The sequence below is a fragment of the Panthera onca genome, chromosome C2, assembly GCF_046562875.1.
Source record: "Panthera onca isolate mPanOnc1 chromosome C2, mPanOnc1 haplotype 2, whole genome shotgun sequence".
In the NCBI taxonomy this organism is placed as follows: domain Eukaryota; kingdom Metazoa; phylum Chordata; class Mammalia; order Carnivora; family Felidae; genus Panthera; species Panthera onca.
Window position 1 is genome coordinate 152,982,338 of NC_138347.1, and position 13,189 is coordinate 152,995,526.

General features: G+C 48.1%; 1 protein-coding gene across 3 annotated transcripts in view; it reads right to left on the reverse strand.

Annotated features, from left to right (window-relative positions):
- The window catches only part of ITGA9 (integrin subunit alpha 9), a 357,855-nt gene that overhangs the window by 70,662 nt on the left and 274,004 nt on the right, over window positions 1–13,189 (reverse strand). For all 3 annotated transcript variants that reach the window (XM_078432512.2, XM_078432513.2, XM_078432514.2), the window contains exon 23: window positions 9,310–9,417. In XM_078432512.2, the coding sequence (XP_078288638.1) occupies window positions 9,310–9,417 (108 nt within the window). The remainder of the gene's footprint in view (window positions 1–9,309; window positions 9,418–13,189) is intronic.

Sequence of the window (13,189 nt, forward strand, 5' to 3'; positions counted from 1 at the left end):
TCAGTTGCCTCCATATCTTTTATTGTGAAGGAGTCTAAACATCTCTACTATTTGGGGCAATTGTTTCATTGGATATTTTTTCTGCCTCTTTCTATCCTCTCCTTCTGGACCTCCAGTTATGAGTATTTCTATGTGTATACTTTATGATGTCTAACAGGTCTCTGAGGCTTCCCTCATTTTTTGTATTTTTTTTCCCTTTCTGTTCTTCAGATGGGATATTTCTACTGATCTTCAAGTTTGCTGATTCCCCGTCAGTTCAAATTTGCTACTGAGCCCCTCTAATGAATTTTTCATTTCAGGTATTTTCCTTTCAACTCCAGAAAAGTATTTTTTGGAATTTTTGGAACAGAATTTCTGTTTGGCTCTTTTTATAATTTCCATCTTTTACTGACATTCTTTGTCCAATGAGTCATTGTTATTATACTTTCCTTTAATTCTTTAAACATGGTTTCTTTTAGTTCTCTGAACATATTTATAATGGCTGCTTTGAAGTCCTTGATTACTAAATCTAACATCTGGGCTTCTCAAAGGCAGCTTCGATTGATTCCTTTTCTCCCCCTGCGCCCTGTTTACCCTGTTCCTTCTTCTTTGCATGTTTCACATATGTATTTTTCTAAACTGAAAGTTTTAGATAAATATTGTGGCAACTCTGAGTTCTTACCCTCCTTCGGGAAGAGGTAGTCATTACTTTTTTTGTTTTGCTTATTTGTTTAGTGCCTTGATTGGACTAATTCTGTGAATCTGTGTCTTCTGCAATGTGTAATCTCTGATGTCTCTGCTATTTTTTTTGTTGTTGTTTACATTTGTTTTACTTTTAAGCCTGGTTTCCTAGGGGTTGTCCTGGATCAGCATAGCCTGGTGATCAGCCAATGACTGGCCAGAGGCTGTACATAACCACCTGGGTCTCGTAAGGCTTTTCCACCCTTAGCCAGTGGACCGGTGTGTGGCTTGAGGAATGCAAGGTCAGGCAGTTTATAAGCGTGTCCCAAGCTTTTACTTTCCGCATGCACAAGGCCTCACATCCAGTCAGTTGATTACCTTATATTTCCTGGGGGTGAGCAACATTGTTTGCCATAGAGATACGTCTGTTTCTTTCCTTACAATAAAGGTTATTCATTTCTTTTTAAATGTTTTTAGTGTTTATTATTTTGAGAGAGAGAGAGAACCAGCGAGCGAGCAGGGGAGGGGGAGAGAGAGAGGGAGACAGAACCTGAAGCAGGCTCCACGCTCTAGGCTGTCAGCACAGCCTAACCGACTGAGCTACCCAGGCAGCCCAACCTTATGGGTCATTTTAAAGGTGTGCCTCTTGTAAGTAACTTACGCTTGGATTAAAAAAAATCTAACCTAGGGCGACTGGGTGGCTCAGTCAGTTGAGTGTCCGACTTTGGCTCGGGTCCTCAGGTCACGATCTCACAGCCGTGAGTTCAAGCCCCGTGTCGGGCTCTGTGCTGACAGCTCGGAGCCTGGATCCTGTTTCGGATTCTGTGTCTCCCTCTCTCTCGGCCCCTAACCCACTTGTATTCTGTCTCTGTCTCTCTCAAAAATAAATAAACATTAAAAAAAAAAAAAAAGAAAAACAAACAAAAAAAAACCCTAACCTGACAGGCTCTGTCATTTACTAGGGCATTTATTTCATTCACAGTTATTTTGATTATTGATATGTTTGGATTTATTCTTGCCATCGTATTATATATAAACATGTGTTGTATTTATTAGTGAGTTTTTTTTTAATTTTTAATTTTTAGAGAAAGTGTGCATGAGAGGGGGCAGGGACAGAGGGAGAGGGAGGAAGAGAATCTTGAGCAGGCTCCACACTCAGCACAGAGCCAGATGAGGGGCTCAATCTCGCGACCATGAGATCGTGACCTGAGCCAAAATCAAGAGTCAGACGCTTAACTGACTGAGCCACCCAGGCACCTCCATGAGTTCTTTTAAAATGCTTCTTTAGTGGTTTGGATGTCTTTGCTTTCATTCTTTTAAGGCATCACTAAAATTTTCATGTATTTAGACTTTTTATTTTATCAAAGTCTTGAGCTAATTGGTACAGAAACTCTTCCCCAAACAAGACCAGAATCTTGACTTGCTTTCATTTCCATTTTTCCTGCCTTCTAATTCTCATCTTGAGATCATTTGGATCTCCCTTTCAGGTTGTTATAAAATAACGGAATAAGTTTGACTGGCATTTTGGGGGTCATTTAGCGCTACGTTATTGGAAAACCCCTCAAGTTTCCAACCCGATGCTTTATTCTCTTACATCCATTCTACGACACAGCTCACGGGCTGAGGTTTTTGTCTGAGGGATCAAAATTTTAAATGTACGAAACGCGAGCTTCTCTATTTCATGGACACACTGTCTTCTTGCTTCTCTCTGAAGATACCGATCTCGCTCATTCCCCCATCTTCCGTCTGCATCATGATTACACCGTCTGGGCTGAGGTTTTCTTTTTGCAGCAGTTGGTGCCTCTCTGTCCTGGGGTTGACGTGCTGCAATTCAGTGAGTGTTTCCTGGTGGTCTGTTCATCATCTGTCTCTTCTACTGATTGAGTCTGCCTCTGGTGGCTGGGCAATGCTCTGAGGAGGGGTGTGAAATACACTGGAGTAGGAAATGCATGAGCTTTGGAGCCAGACAGACCCAATCACGGACCCTTCTCTCTGACTTACCAGCTGTGTAACGCCGGGCCAGTCTTTGAGACTGGTTCCTCTACCTGGGATAAGGACCACCCTCCCTACCCCACCGCCACCCCCGCCCCTTGTAGAGGTGCTATGTGGATTTAATTTGACAGCTCATGAACACAGGCCACGAAAGCCTCAGGACAGCAGGAAGTGGTATGTTATCTTGTCAGGTATTTAGGAGAAAGCTCTTCATTCTTTAGTCATTGATTAAATGTGATCGAGTTAATGGTGCCAACACCACCGTCTTTAAGAAGCTTCTCCGGGGGCGCCCCGGTGGCTCAGTTGGTGAAGCGTCTGACTTCAGCTCAGGTCATGATCTCGCCGTCTGTGGGTCTGAGCCCCATGTCAGGCTCTGTGCTGACAGCTCGGAGCTTGGAGCCTGCTTCTGCTTCTGTGTCTCCCTCTCTCTCTGGCCCTCCCCTGCTCACGCTCTGTCTCTCCCAAAAATAAATAAACATTAAAAAAAAAAAAAAGAAGCTTTTCCAGATCATTCTAGGGGAAAGCAATTCAGTCCTCCATTTCTAAGTTTAAGCTTCTGTGTGGTCACTGATGTATCAGGTACATCTTTCCTTTATAGGGATATAGACTCATCACAAGTCAGGTGAAGCTCCCATATCAACCAACTCATTCTGGCAGAAATTAGATCATGGGCAGTCCCGTCTGATATGTCTGCAGGGACAGCGTGGGAGGGGGTTTATAATTTACTTCGATATATTTTAATGGATACTAGTTATTAATATCATATTGATGTCAACATCCTAACGATGCCCTATGCAAAGTTATTGATGTGTCTCCTCAGAAAATCATCCCTTATTTCCACATTCTTTTGCCTCCTGGAAATCAGGTCAGTTCTTCAGAATTGCTGTCCCAAAGCAAGGACAGGGCTGGCCAGAGAGGTAAACCTTTTCAGATGGTTTTGGGGGGGAGAACAAAGAATGGGATGCATATTCAGTGTCTCTAGATTAACACTAGAGTTCTTTGAAAGACCCAGGCTTTCACCTAGCATACGGTTCCAGCCCTTTATTCTCTGTAAACTGTCATGTCTGACTTTCTTCCATCTTGCATTTTTACAAGAGCCAAACCCCAAAGCCCCCCTTCCAGCATCAGAAAGCTGCACACATAGGTTTTCAATGTCAGCAAATAAAACTTGAATCCTGAGACAAACCTCCCATCCCTGTCCTTGAACTTCATGCATTGTGAGTAAAACTTAACTCTGGAGTGGGACCACCACCCAAGTTCAAATGGTCGCCCCTTCGTAAGCCATAATGCTTGTAACCTACGTGCTAACTTAGCCTCTCTGAGGCCCGTGCCCAGGGGCTCTGCTAAAAGGCTTGTCCGTGTAGACAGACTACACCAAAGTGAAAGCCGTTACATTTTCCAGGCCAATTCCCATCAAGCTGTATGAGAGGTTATGTCCTCACTTCCAATAGGAACTTTCTCTAAGGAGCAAACGCTTGCCTCACAAGGGCTGTCTGGCCCACAGAAGCCACTGTCCACAGGTCATTTATTGGCAACATCCATGACGTGTGGTTTGACAGCCTCTGGGGGCAAGTGGCTTGGCCTTTCCCATTCCTAGGTCAGGAGAGATGGAGTGACCCACAAGTACACAGAAATGAGGCACCCCAGAAGGAATGGTTAACTTACCAACTGTCACAGGAAATGACTTCCTATCACACTGCCCAGGTATCTGTCTGCAGTATGCTCTGGAGAAGGTGTAGAAAACAGCTACCTTTGCCAATTTTGTATAAGACTAGGCACAGAGAACAGAGAATCAGATACTGCCTCCATTGTACACATACAACTGGTGACCTCTCCCTGTCTGGAAAGTTCTCCCCTTCGCGTGTTCTCCTGGTGAACAACCACACATCCTCTCAGCCCTGACTCAAAGAGTCTGCATTTCCTTTGCCCTTCCCAAGGTGGGATTTGCACCTTTGTACCACGTGCCTGGGTCTGGGCATGCCTCCATGCATCTGTCACATGGTATTTCAGTGACATTTCCTAGGTCAGTCTCCTGCAAGTCTGAATTTCTGGTGTTCTTTCCCTCTCACTCTCTTTCATGGTTATTGCACCTTGGCTTCCTGATGGATACTATGCTCACCGCGGCTTACCCACATTTTTGCTGTGCTGTGAGAAGTCAGTGTGTCCCCACAGGGCACCGCGCAACGCTGATGGGTGGGAGGCAGTGGAAATTAAGTCTTTCCTCGGACCACCACTGTGGTCTATTTCTAAATAGAACACAAGCAGAGTGGAGGGGCTTAGACCATTTGCTACAAGGAAAGATCATGAACCACAGCTGGGAGTATGAAGGGGCCACGCTTCCTTAGGCTCCCTAGAAAAATCTCTCCCACATGAGCAAAGCCACACTCCACTCACAGCACCTGGACCTTAAGAAACCCTCCGGGAAAACACAGAGTCTTTGGTGAAACCTAGAGGCAGGTCTGTCCTGCCCAGGGATCATAGCTCTAGCCCCAGACGGGCCTGAACGAATTACTATTTTTTAAGCCTTTTTTTCATGTTTATTTATTTATTTTTGAAAGAGAGAGCAGGGAGAGGCAGAGAGAGAGAGGGAGGGAGAGAGAATCCCAAACAGTGTCTGCACTGTCAGTGCAGAGCCTGATGTTGGGGCTCGATCTCACAAACTGTGAGATCGTGACCTGAGTTGAAATCAAGAGTCGGATGCTTAACCTATTGAGTCACCCAGATGCCCCTGAATCATTATTATTTTTTTTATGTTTCTCTATTTATTTTGAGAGATCGAGGAGAGGAGGGGCAGAGAGAAAGGGAAAGAGAATCTTAAGCAGGCTCCACGCGCAGCACGCAGCCCATAAGTGGGGCTCAAACTCACGACTGAGATCATGACCTGAGCCGAAATCAAGAGTCAGATGCTTAACCGACTGAGCCATCCAGACGCTCCTGAATGAATTCTGAGCCAACAGCTGGAAACCTGTGCCACAGACTCAGGGCCAGAGGTGGGGTGATGGCCCAGTGCCCATGGGGACGGCACGCCCACCCTTAGCATTCTACGTGGATGGCGACCACAGGCAAAACAGACACTGAGGGCAATGTTGGAAACAATCTGAGGGTCCCACGGGGTGTGGGGAGGGATGACGGAGGGCCCTCTCCCAAGAGGGCGCTTCGGTTGGCTTAACCGTAGCCGGCGGCTGGCCGCTCAGCCGTCCCAGGCTGGGAAATGGAGGTGGCCTGGGGAGGGGATGCCACCAGGCTGGAGAGTCACCTCCTGTGCGGTATAGGAAACGAGGGCCGGTTTCTCCCCAAACGGGTGAGTTCCACTTGCACCACGCCACCCAAATCTCCCAAATGAAAGCCCTACTCCACTCGCAGTCCCGGAGGGCCAACGTGGAGAACGCCATGAGCTTTAGGGGCCACACCTGTCCCAGGGAGCATTCTCGGGCTCTGCTGAGGAAGGGAGGGGCTGAAGCTGGGGACACGCTGAGCTTGCCTCAGGACAGGACGCCCTCGCTCTCAGCCCCGAGGGCTTCAGGGCAGAGGATGTCCTGCCCATCGGCCTCTGAAACAGGTACCCGGGGACCCTCGCCTCATCACTGCATCGCCTTTACATTACCAGGGTCGTCGTAATCCAGCCATGACTGTTCACGGGAAAGAGGTGCGTCACTACCTGCTTAGCGAGGTCTGCCAGCGAGTTGGGTTTTCCATACCACGAAAAGGCCGTCAGCCTCTGACCACGGGTTGGCGTATCCAACGGGAGGCTTGGCCATCCTTGCGGATTCTGTTACAGACTTCATGAAAATTCTAAATACGGCCTTGAACATCCAACGGGTTTGCTTCTGAGGACTCCAACAGTGGAATGAGGCCAGCTGACACCACGTGGGCTTTTGAGCGTCCACTCAGCTACACTAACAGCCATGCAGTTCTGCAGATCTTCAGGAAAACCACGTCTCACGCCTCCCAGGCAAGCCAGCTATTTATAAATGTGTTCCAAAGTCCGTTCCAGTGGCTCCTCCTTGGTCCGACGATCAGTCAAGAGAAAGAGGGGTGTAGTTGGTTCTGAGATCCCCTCAGAATCTGAGTGCCTTAAATTTCCTGTTTCGGTCAATAAGTAATTCTGTCTATGGGGCGCCTGGGTGGCTCAGTCGGTTAAGCGGCCGACTTCGGCCCAGGTCACGATCTCGCGGTCCGTGAGTTCGAGCCCCGCGTCAGGCTCTGTGCTGACAGCTCAGAGCCTGGAGCCCGCTTCAGATTCTGTGTCTCCCTCTCTCTCTGCCCCTCCCCTGTTCATGCTCTGTCTCTCTCTGTCTCAAAAATAAATAAACGTTAAAAAAAAAAATTTTTTTTTAAAAATAAATAATTCTGTCTATGAAGAAAAAAGTTCTCTCTGCCACCCTACAGACGTTTCTGCCGACAACTCTCAGGGCACGCTGAAGAGGAAAACGCTCCTGGGCCCTGGGGAATAGGTGGAGTGGTGGGTATGACTGATAACATTTAAGGGGGTAGACAAGAGCACGCGTGACCTTACGCCGGGTTCAAGCCACGGCACACCGCTGGGAAGGAACGTGGGCTCTTTTCTTCCGTGTCAGCAGAGCTCACAGACGTGGGCCCTTCACGGAACAGGAATGGAATATCGTGAGGGAAGGAAATGATCGAGCAGGCGACTCGGGACGGGGCGACCTGTTCTACGTTCGACATTTCACACGATCTGGGTTTTCAGGCCACAAGACCCAAGCGGACCGAGATGCCAGATGCCGCTGTCACCATCACATGACGCTTTCCACACCTGTGGGCAGCGTCTGCTTCAACTGTCGGCTCAGATGTGTGACATGTGGTGGGCCTTGCTACCCCAGTTTTCAAGCTCTCAGTGGAGAGACTGTCCCTTCGTCTGGCTAGAGCTACGTCCCTCGTGTGCCCGCGTGAAGAGCAATGATTCCGTGACTCTCTCAATGTGACGGCATGCCTTGACTCACCTGAGCATCCTGCCCCAGTCCTTCCCAGGAAGGGTCCCCCCTCACACCCGGCCACTTCAGACTGAATCAGCCTGAGGCAGTTTTGAACAGTATGGCTCTCTTCCTGAATTCACGTGGACAGAGTGAACAACTCTGTTTCAGACTGTAGATTTTTCTTTCAGCCCACAGATATTCATTGAGCATGTATTACATGCCAAGCATCGTACTAGGGTCTGGAGATATCACAGTGAGCAGAGAGAAACCCTCGTCCTTATACTGTAGGGGGCCAGGAGGAGGCAGATAAACTGGTCAAACATGAAAACACATGGAATGTCAGCTGGTGATGAAGGTGACAGTGAAGTATGAGCAGGAAAAGGGCATGAGGAGTGCCGGGACCAAGGCCGGCCAGGGAGGGTGTCACTGGGCAGGTGGTATTTGAGCACACAGCTGAAGGAGGTAAGCTGGAGGTCATGTGGCCCCCTGGGGGAAGGGTATCTGGGTAGAGGGAAGGTCAAGGGCAAGTTCTGGAGGTAGGAAAGTGTCTGCTGTGCTCTAGGACCAGCAAGGGACAGTGTGGCAGGAGTGGAGAGAGTGGTCAAGGAGGAGGAACTGAGGTCACAGAGCGACAGGAGACAGACTGTGGGCCAGCTGGGGTGCCGGAAGATTCGGGGGTGGGTAAGCCATTGGATTAAGATGACCTGACCCACATTTTGGGAGGCTCGCTCTGCTGCTGGGCCAGGAACAGACTGCAGGGGGGCCCAGAAGGAAGCAGGGACACAAGTGAGGGGCTACTGCGATAACCGAAGACAGATGATGGTGCCTGCGAGTGGGGTGCTGGCGGATCAGAAGTGAAGTATGGGAAGAGAGGCGTCAAGGATGATCCAAGGTCTTTGATCTGAATAACTGGAGAGACTGAGCAGCCATTTGCAAAGACGGGGAAGGCTGTGGGAGCAGCAGATTTGGAAGGGGACCACTGAGAAGACCACAGTTTTGGAGAAGATTGAGATTCCTGTCAGGCATCTAGATTGAGATGGCCTGAAGGCAGTTAACCATTCAAGTCTGGATTTCATGGGAGAAGTCTGGGCTGGATGTCATCAGCACACATTGAATACAAGGCCACGAGTCTGGGTGAGGTCTCTGAGATTGACCCCGAACCCTACAGATGTTGGGGGGACGAGGAGAAAAGCCAGTGAGAAAGGAGGAACCAAGGAGACTGTTTCAAGGAGGTGGGAGGGATGATCACATACTAGCTGTCAAACTTACCCTTGAGATAAAATCGACAGTTGACATAGAATCAAGTAGAACTACACATTCTGTATATAAATGTCAGTTTCAATCTACACCTCTGTCTTAGGAACTAAGCCTTCATCCCCCAGGCCTCGGTGACCCCTTGAGAATCTTCCTGAATGCTGTGGATCTTCCCCTCAGAAAAATGTAGCCTTAGCCACACCTAAGGTTGCCAGGAGTTTCCAGAACCAGAAAAGTCTATCCCAGAAGTCATGTTCATCATCAACCCTTCCCCATCCCCAGAGAGGTCTTATGGCATTAACCAAACTGTCCCAATGCAGAAATTCAGGTGTCGAGGGTCCCCGGCTTCTCCAGGTATGTTTCTAAAGGTTGGAATGAGCTAAACTTTCTGGGTCCTCGGGGCGGAAGGCAAAATGTGAATGGGCTAGTTCGAATCTGAAGGCAACAGTGACAATAAGCGAGAACTCACCATCATCTCCTGGACATGAAACATTTCTGCACCTCCAGATGATAGTCGATTGGGGAAAGTGATACTGACAGATGACCCAGGAAGGGTGCTTGGCCCAGTATTATAGACCTGTGGGTGTGAGACACACACAGTGAGTTTTAATAGAAATACACATCTTCGTTTCATGGCATGCAGTAGATACTCCCACAGAGACTGTAGGGTTCGGGATCTAAAAGGTCATGACTTCAAGTGATCTGAGATATTGAATAATGGCAGGTTTTAATGAAACAGAAATCCTCCTAATACACGTTTTAAACCCCCCAAACTTCCAAATTACCTTGTTCCCTTTCAGCATGTCTTTGTCTTCTTCCTGCTAAAAATTTTATTTCCTTTTACATACCTAGGAATTACTCATCGGCTATTACACTTGGTGGGAATATAAACATAGTCTAGTCCCGTGGTTCTCAAACTTTAACGTACATCAGAATAATCAGATGGGCTTGTTAAAACATATACTGGGGGAGAGTCGTGCCCAGAGTTTCTGCAGTAGATCTGCTGGGGGCGGGGTGTTGTTGGTGAGGGGGTTTACGGACTTCTAGTAAGTTCCCAGAAGATGCTGACGCGACTGGCCCAGGAACTGTAGTTTCAGAAGCACTGCTCTGGTCCAAGTCCTGCTTTTACAGTTTGAGGTAACAGAGGAGACGAAGTGAATTTTCCCCAAACCAAATGATGTAACTTACAGAAAGGGCTGTTCTTACTACACCACCCGGCTGATCAGGGTTTCTCCATAACTTACAGCTGATCTCTTGCTAATCCCGTTTGAGGACATCTGTGTACCTCTTTTCTGCCCCAGCATTTGGTCCTGCAAAACTTTATCCTCCCACCCACCCCCCGTCCCCCGATAGTCCTCTCTGTTTTCTGTCTCCAGAATCGCATCATGTCCTAAGAAATGAGAGGAAAGACAGTGGCCGCAAAGAGACAGATAAGGGAAAGGGGATGGAGGAAAGGTCGAGAATGGAACTCAAGGCAAAAATGGAGTATGAAGGAGAATAAAAAAGATGGATAGAGGTGTAGAGACAGAAGGTAGATTAGTGGTTGCCTGGGGCCGGGATACGGGAAATGTGGCAGGCAGAAGAATGGCCTCCGGAGACGTCCCTGTCCCCAAATCCAAGGAACCAAATCGTGAACACGCTATATGGCAAGGGGGATCTAAGGTTGCTAATCAGTGTCCCTTAAAATGAAGAGATTACGTTGGACTATCCAGGTGGGTGTAATGTAACCACAAGCGTCCTTATACAGGGAAGAGGGAGACGGTCAGAATCAGGGGGGTGAACTTTGAGAAAGACGCAGCTGGCCATTGCCGGCTTTGAAGATGAAGGGGACCATGAGTCAACGCAGCAGCCCGTAGAAGCCGGAAAAAGTAAGACAGATTTTCCCCTAGTGGCTTCAGAAAGGAACAGAGCCCTGCTGGCACCTTGATTTTTGCCCGATGAGACCCATTTTGAACTTCTGACCCTCTAGAACTGTACGGTAATACATTTATGTTGTTCTCAGCCACCGAGTTTGTGGTCATTTCTTACAGCGGCAATAGAAACGCCAACACGGGGAGTGACTGCTCAAGACTGTGGAGCTCCTTTTCGGGGGGTGATGAAAACGGTCTAAAATTAGGTGACGGTGATGGTTGCACGACTCTGTAAACAAGCCAAAAATCCATAAACTGCACACTCTAAACGGGTGAACTTCGCGGGAGAAAAACGGTATCTCGATAAAGATGTTATTGCTTTAAAAAAAACCAAAACATGGGTAGAATCAAGAGACAGAAGCAGCTAAAGGCTGCTCTGGGGCCTGGGGACTAGAGACAGAACTCGGGGATTCAAGGCGTCTCTGAAGTTGGGGTCAGAAGGGCAGAGCCGGGAGGGGAAGGGAAATCTGGCCAGGTCTGCAGACACCGACAGGACGTCTCAGGATCGAGCTCCAGCCAGCTCGTCCCTAGAAAACCACATGCTCATTGTTTCTGCAGTAGTTGGTTCTGCTTCAAAGCGCAGGGACATGACGGAGGGGAGGAGCAGTCCTTGCCAGCTCTTGATTCAAAAAGAACAAAATCCACCAAAGACAACCACCCCAAGACGCAAGAAAAGCAAGGAGTATCTAACCACAACTGAAGGAACGAATTGGAAGTGAAACATGAGCGCGCAGAATTGAAAAGACAATTATTGACTTGTCTGAGAGAATCCCGACGAAAAGCATGAGGCAGGGGGGGTTGGGGGGGGGGGAGAAAGAAGAAAGTGGTTTTGCTCTGTGCTAGTTCACTCACTACCGCAGGACGGGTGAGAGGGCCCCGTGTTACCACGGTTATTTTTTAACAAACGCCTTAAGCTTGGATTCTCCGCCAATGTTCTCGTGCGGCAGGCGTGTTCTTTTCCACCATTATTTTTCAGGTGAGAAAAAGGATGAACTCTCGATGGAAAAAAGACAGCCTATCAGGGCTCAACAGATGATTGTGTTCCTGTTAAGAAAAGTTTGATGGAAGGTAGAAGGCAGGCCCAAGGCTAGTATTTCTGCCTTTCACCTGTCTGCATCTGCAGTGAAGTCTTTAAACAATTAGTAGCTTGTTGAATAATAGCTTTGGAAAAGACAGAAAGACCACGCTCTACGGAAAGCCTTATGCCCTTCCTCAGCAGCGATGCTGCCAGAATAAGGAAATACGGAACAGATTTATCCACATTCCTGATCTTACCCTCCCCCACTAGCTCCGTTCCTTGGTCATTAGGACCATCAGCCTGGTCGGTGGCCATCCTACGTTTCAGTCATAACAGTGACGATTAGATCAGAAAGATGAGTCACCAGAGCACCCTCAAGGAAACTGTCAGCTTTGCTGGCACAAGAGGATCGCCTTCTAATCGACAACACACGCTATCCATCTTTCGGACTCAGTCAGCTCCCCTAATCCTGAACGGAATGCCGTGTACTTCCTCAGGCAACTGCTAATCAAGAGATTTATCTAAGGGGCATGGCCCGGCCACTCATTCCTGGCCCCCTTCTCCAGCCTGTATCCTATGTCGGGTCAGATGTGAAGAAAGCTTTTTGCCTGAATACCAGACTTTAAGCTCCCTGCAAAAATGCCTTCAGAGAAACACGACTTGACCGCATGCCCTCAGATGCATGGATCTTTCTTTCCTTCTTTCATTTTAGAGGGTGATAAGAACATTTTTGGATCTTCAGTATAACTCTGACTCTTGTCTTCTCTCTTAACACCTATACCCTCTTCATTAATGGTGTGTGTCACGTGAACCCTTCTGAATCATTTTCTGGACAGTATCTTTTGTTGTAAGACACCTCCAAAACTTACCGCTAAGAGTGGGTAAGTAATTAAAGTGATTTAAGTGAACGAAATCACTCCATCTGGTCTTTATCTGTTTTCTATCCAATTACAAAAAGCAATGGAGAAAGATAAACTAATTCTGAGAAGCGATTCAGAAACTCAGAGGTCCTACTCACAGCAATCACTGTGAGGCTTCGAAAGCAGGTCTAACCCCATCTTCCCCTTTTCCCTGGAAACTAAGCACAGGGTGTGACAGTAGGGGCTTAGCTGGTCAGGAAGCACCTCCTCTCTGAGCTGGGAACATGCGTCCCTCATCACAGTTTTAGAGGTCTCTTGCCTGGGACAACACTTTAGAGAGAGGAAGACCATTGTTTGGGAGATCCCACAAATGTTTCACCGCCTCGTTCTAGACCCACACCCCATGATTATTTCTCATCCCTTCAGTCCACCTAGGAGTGGCCGCGGGGAAAGAAAATAGTAATTATTGGTCATGGCAGTCGATGCCAGACCGGAAAACCATCTTCTCTATGGGGACGAACGGGTAGAGGCCGGGGACAGCTCTAGGAGCTGGAATGGAGG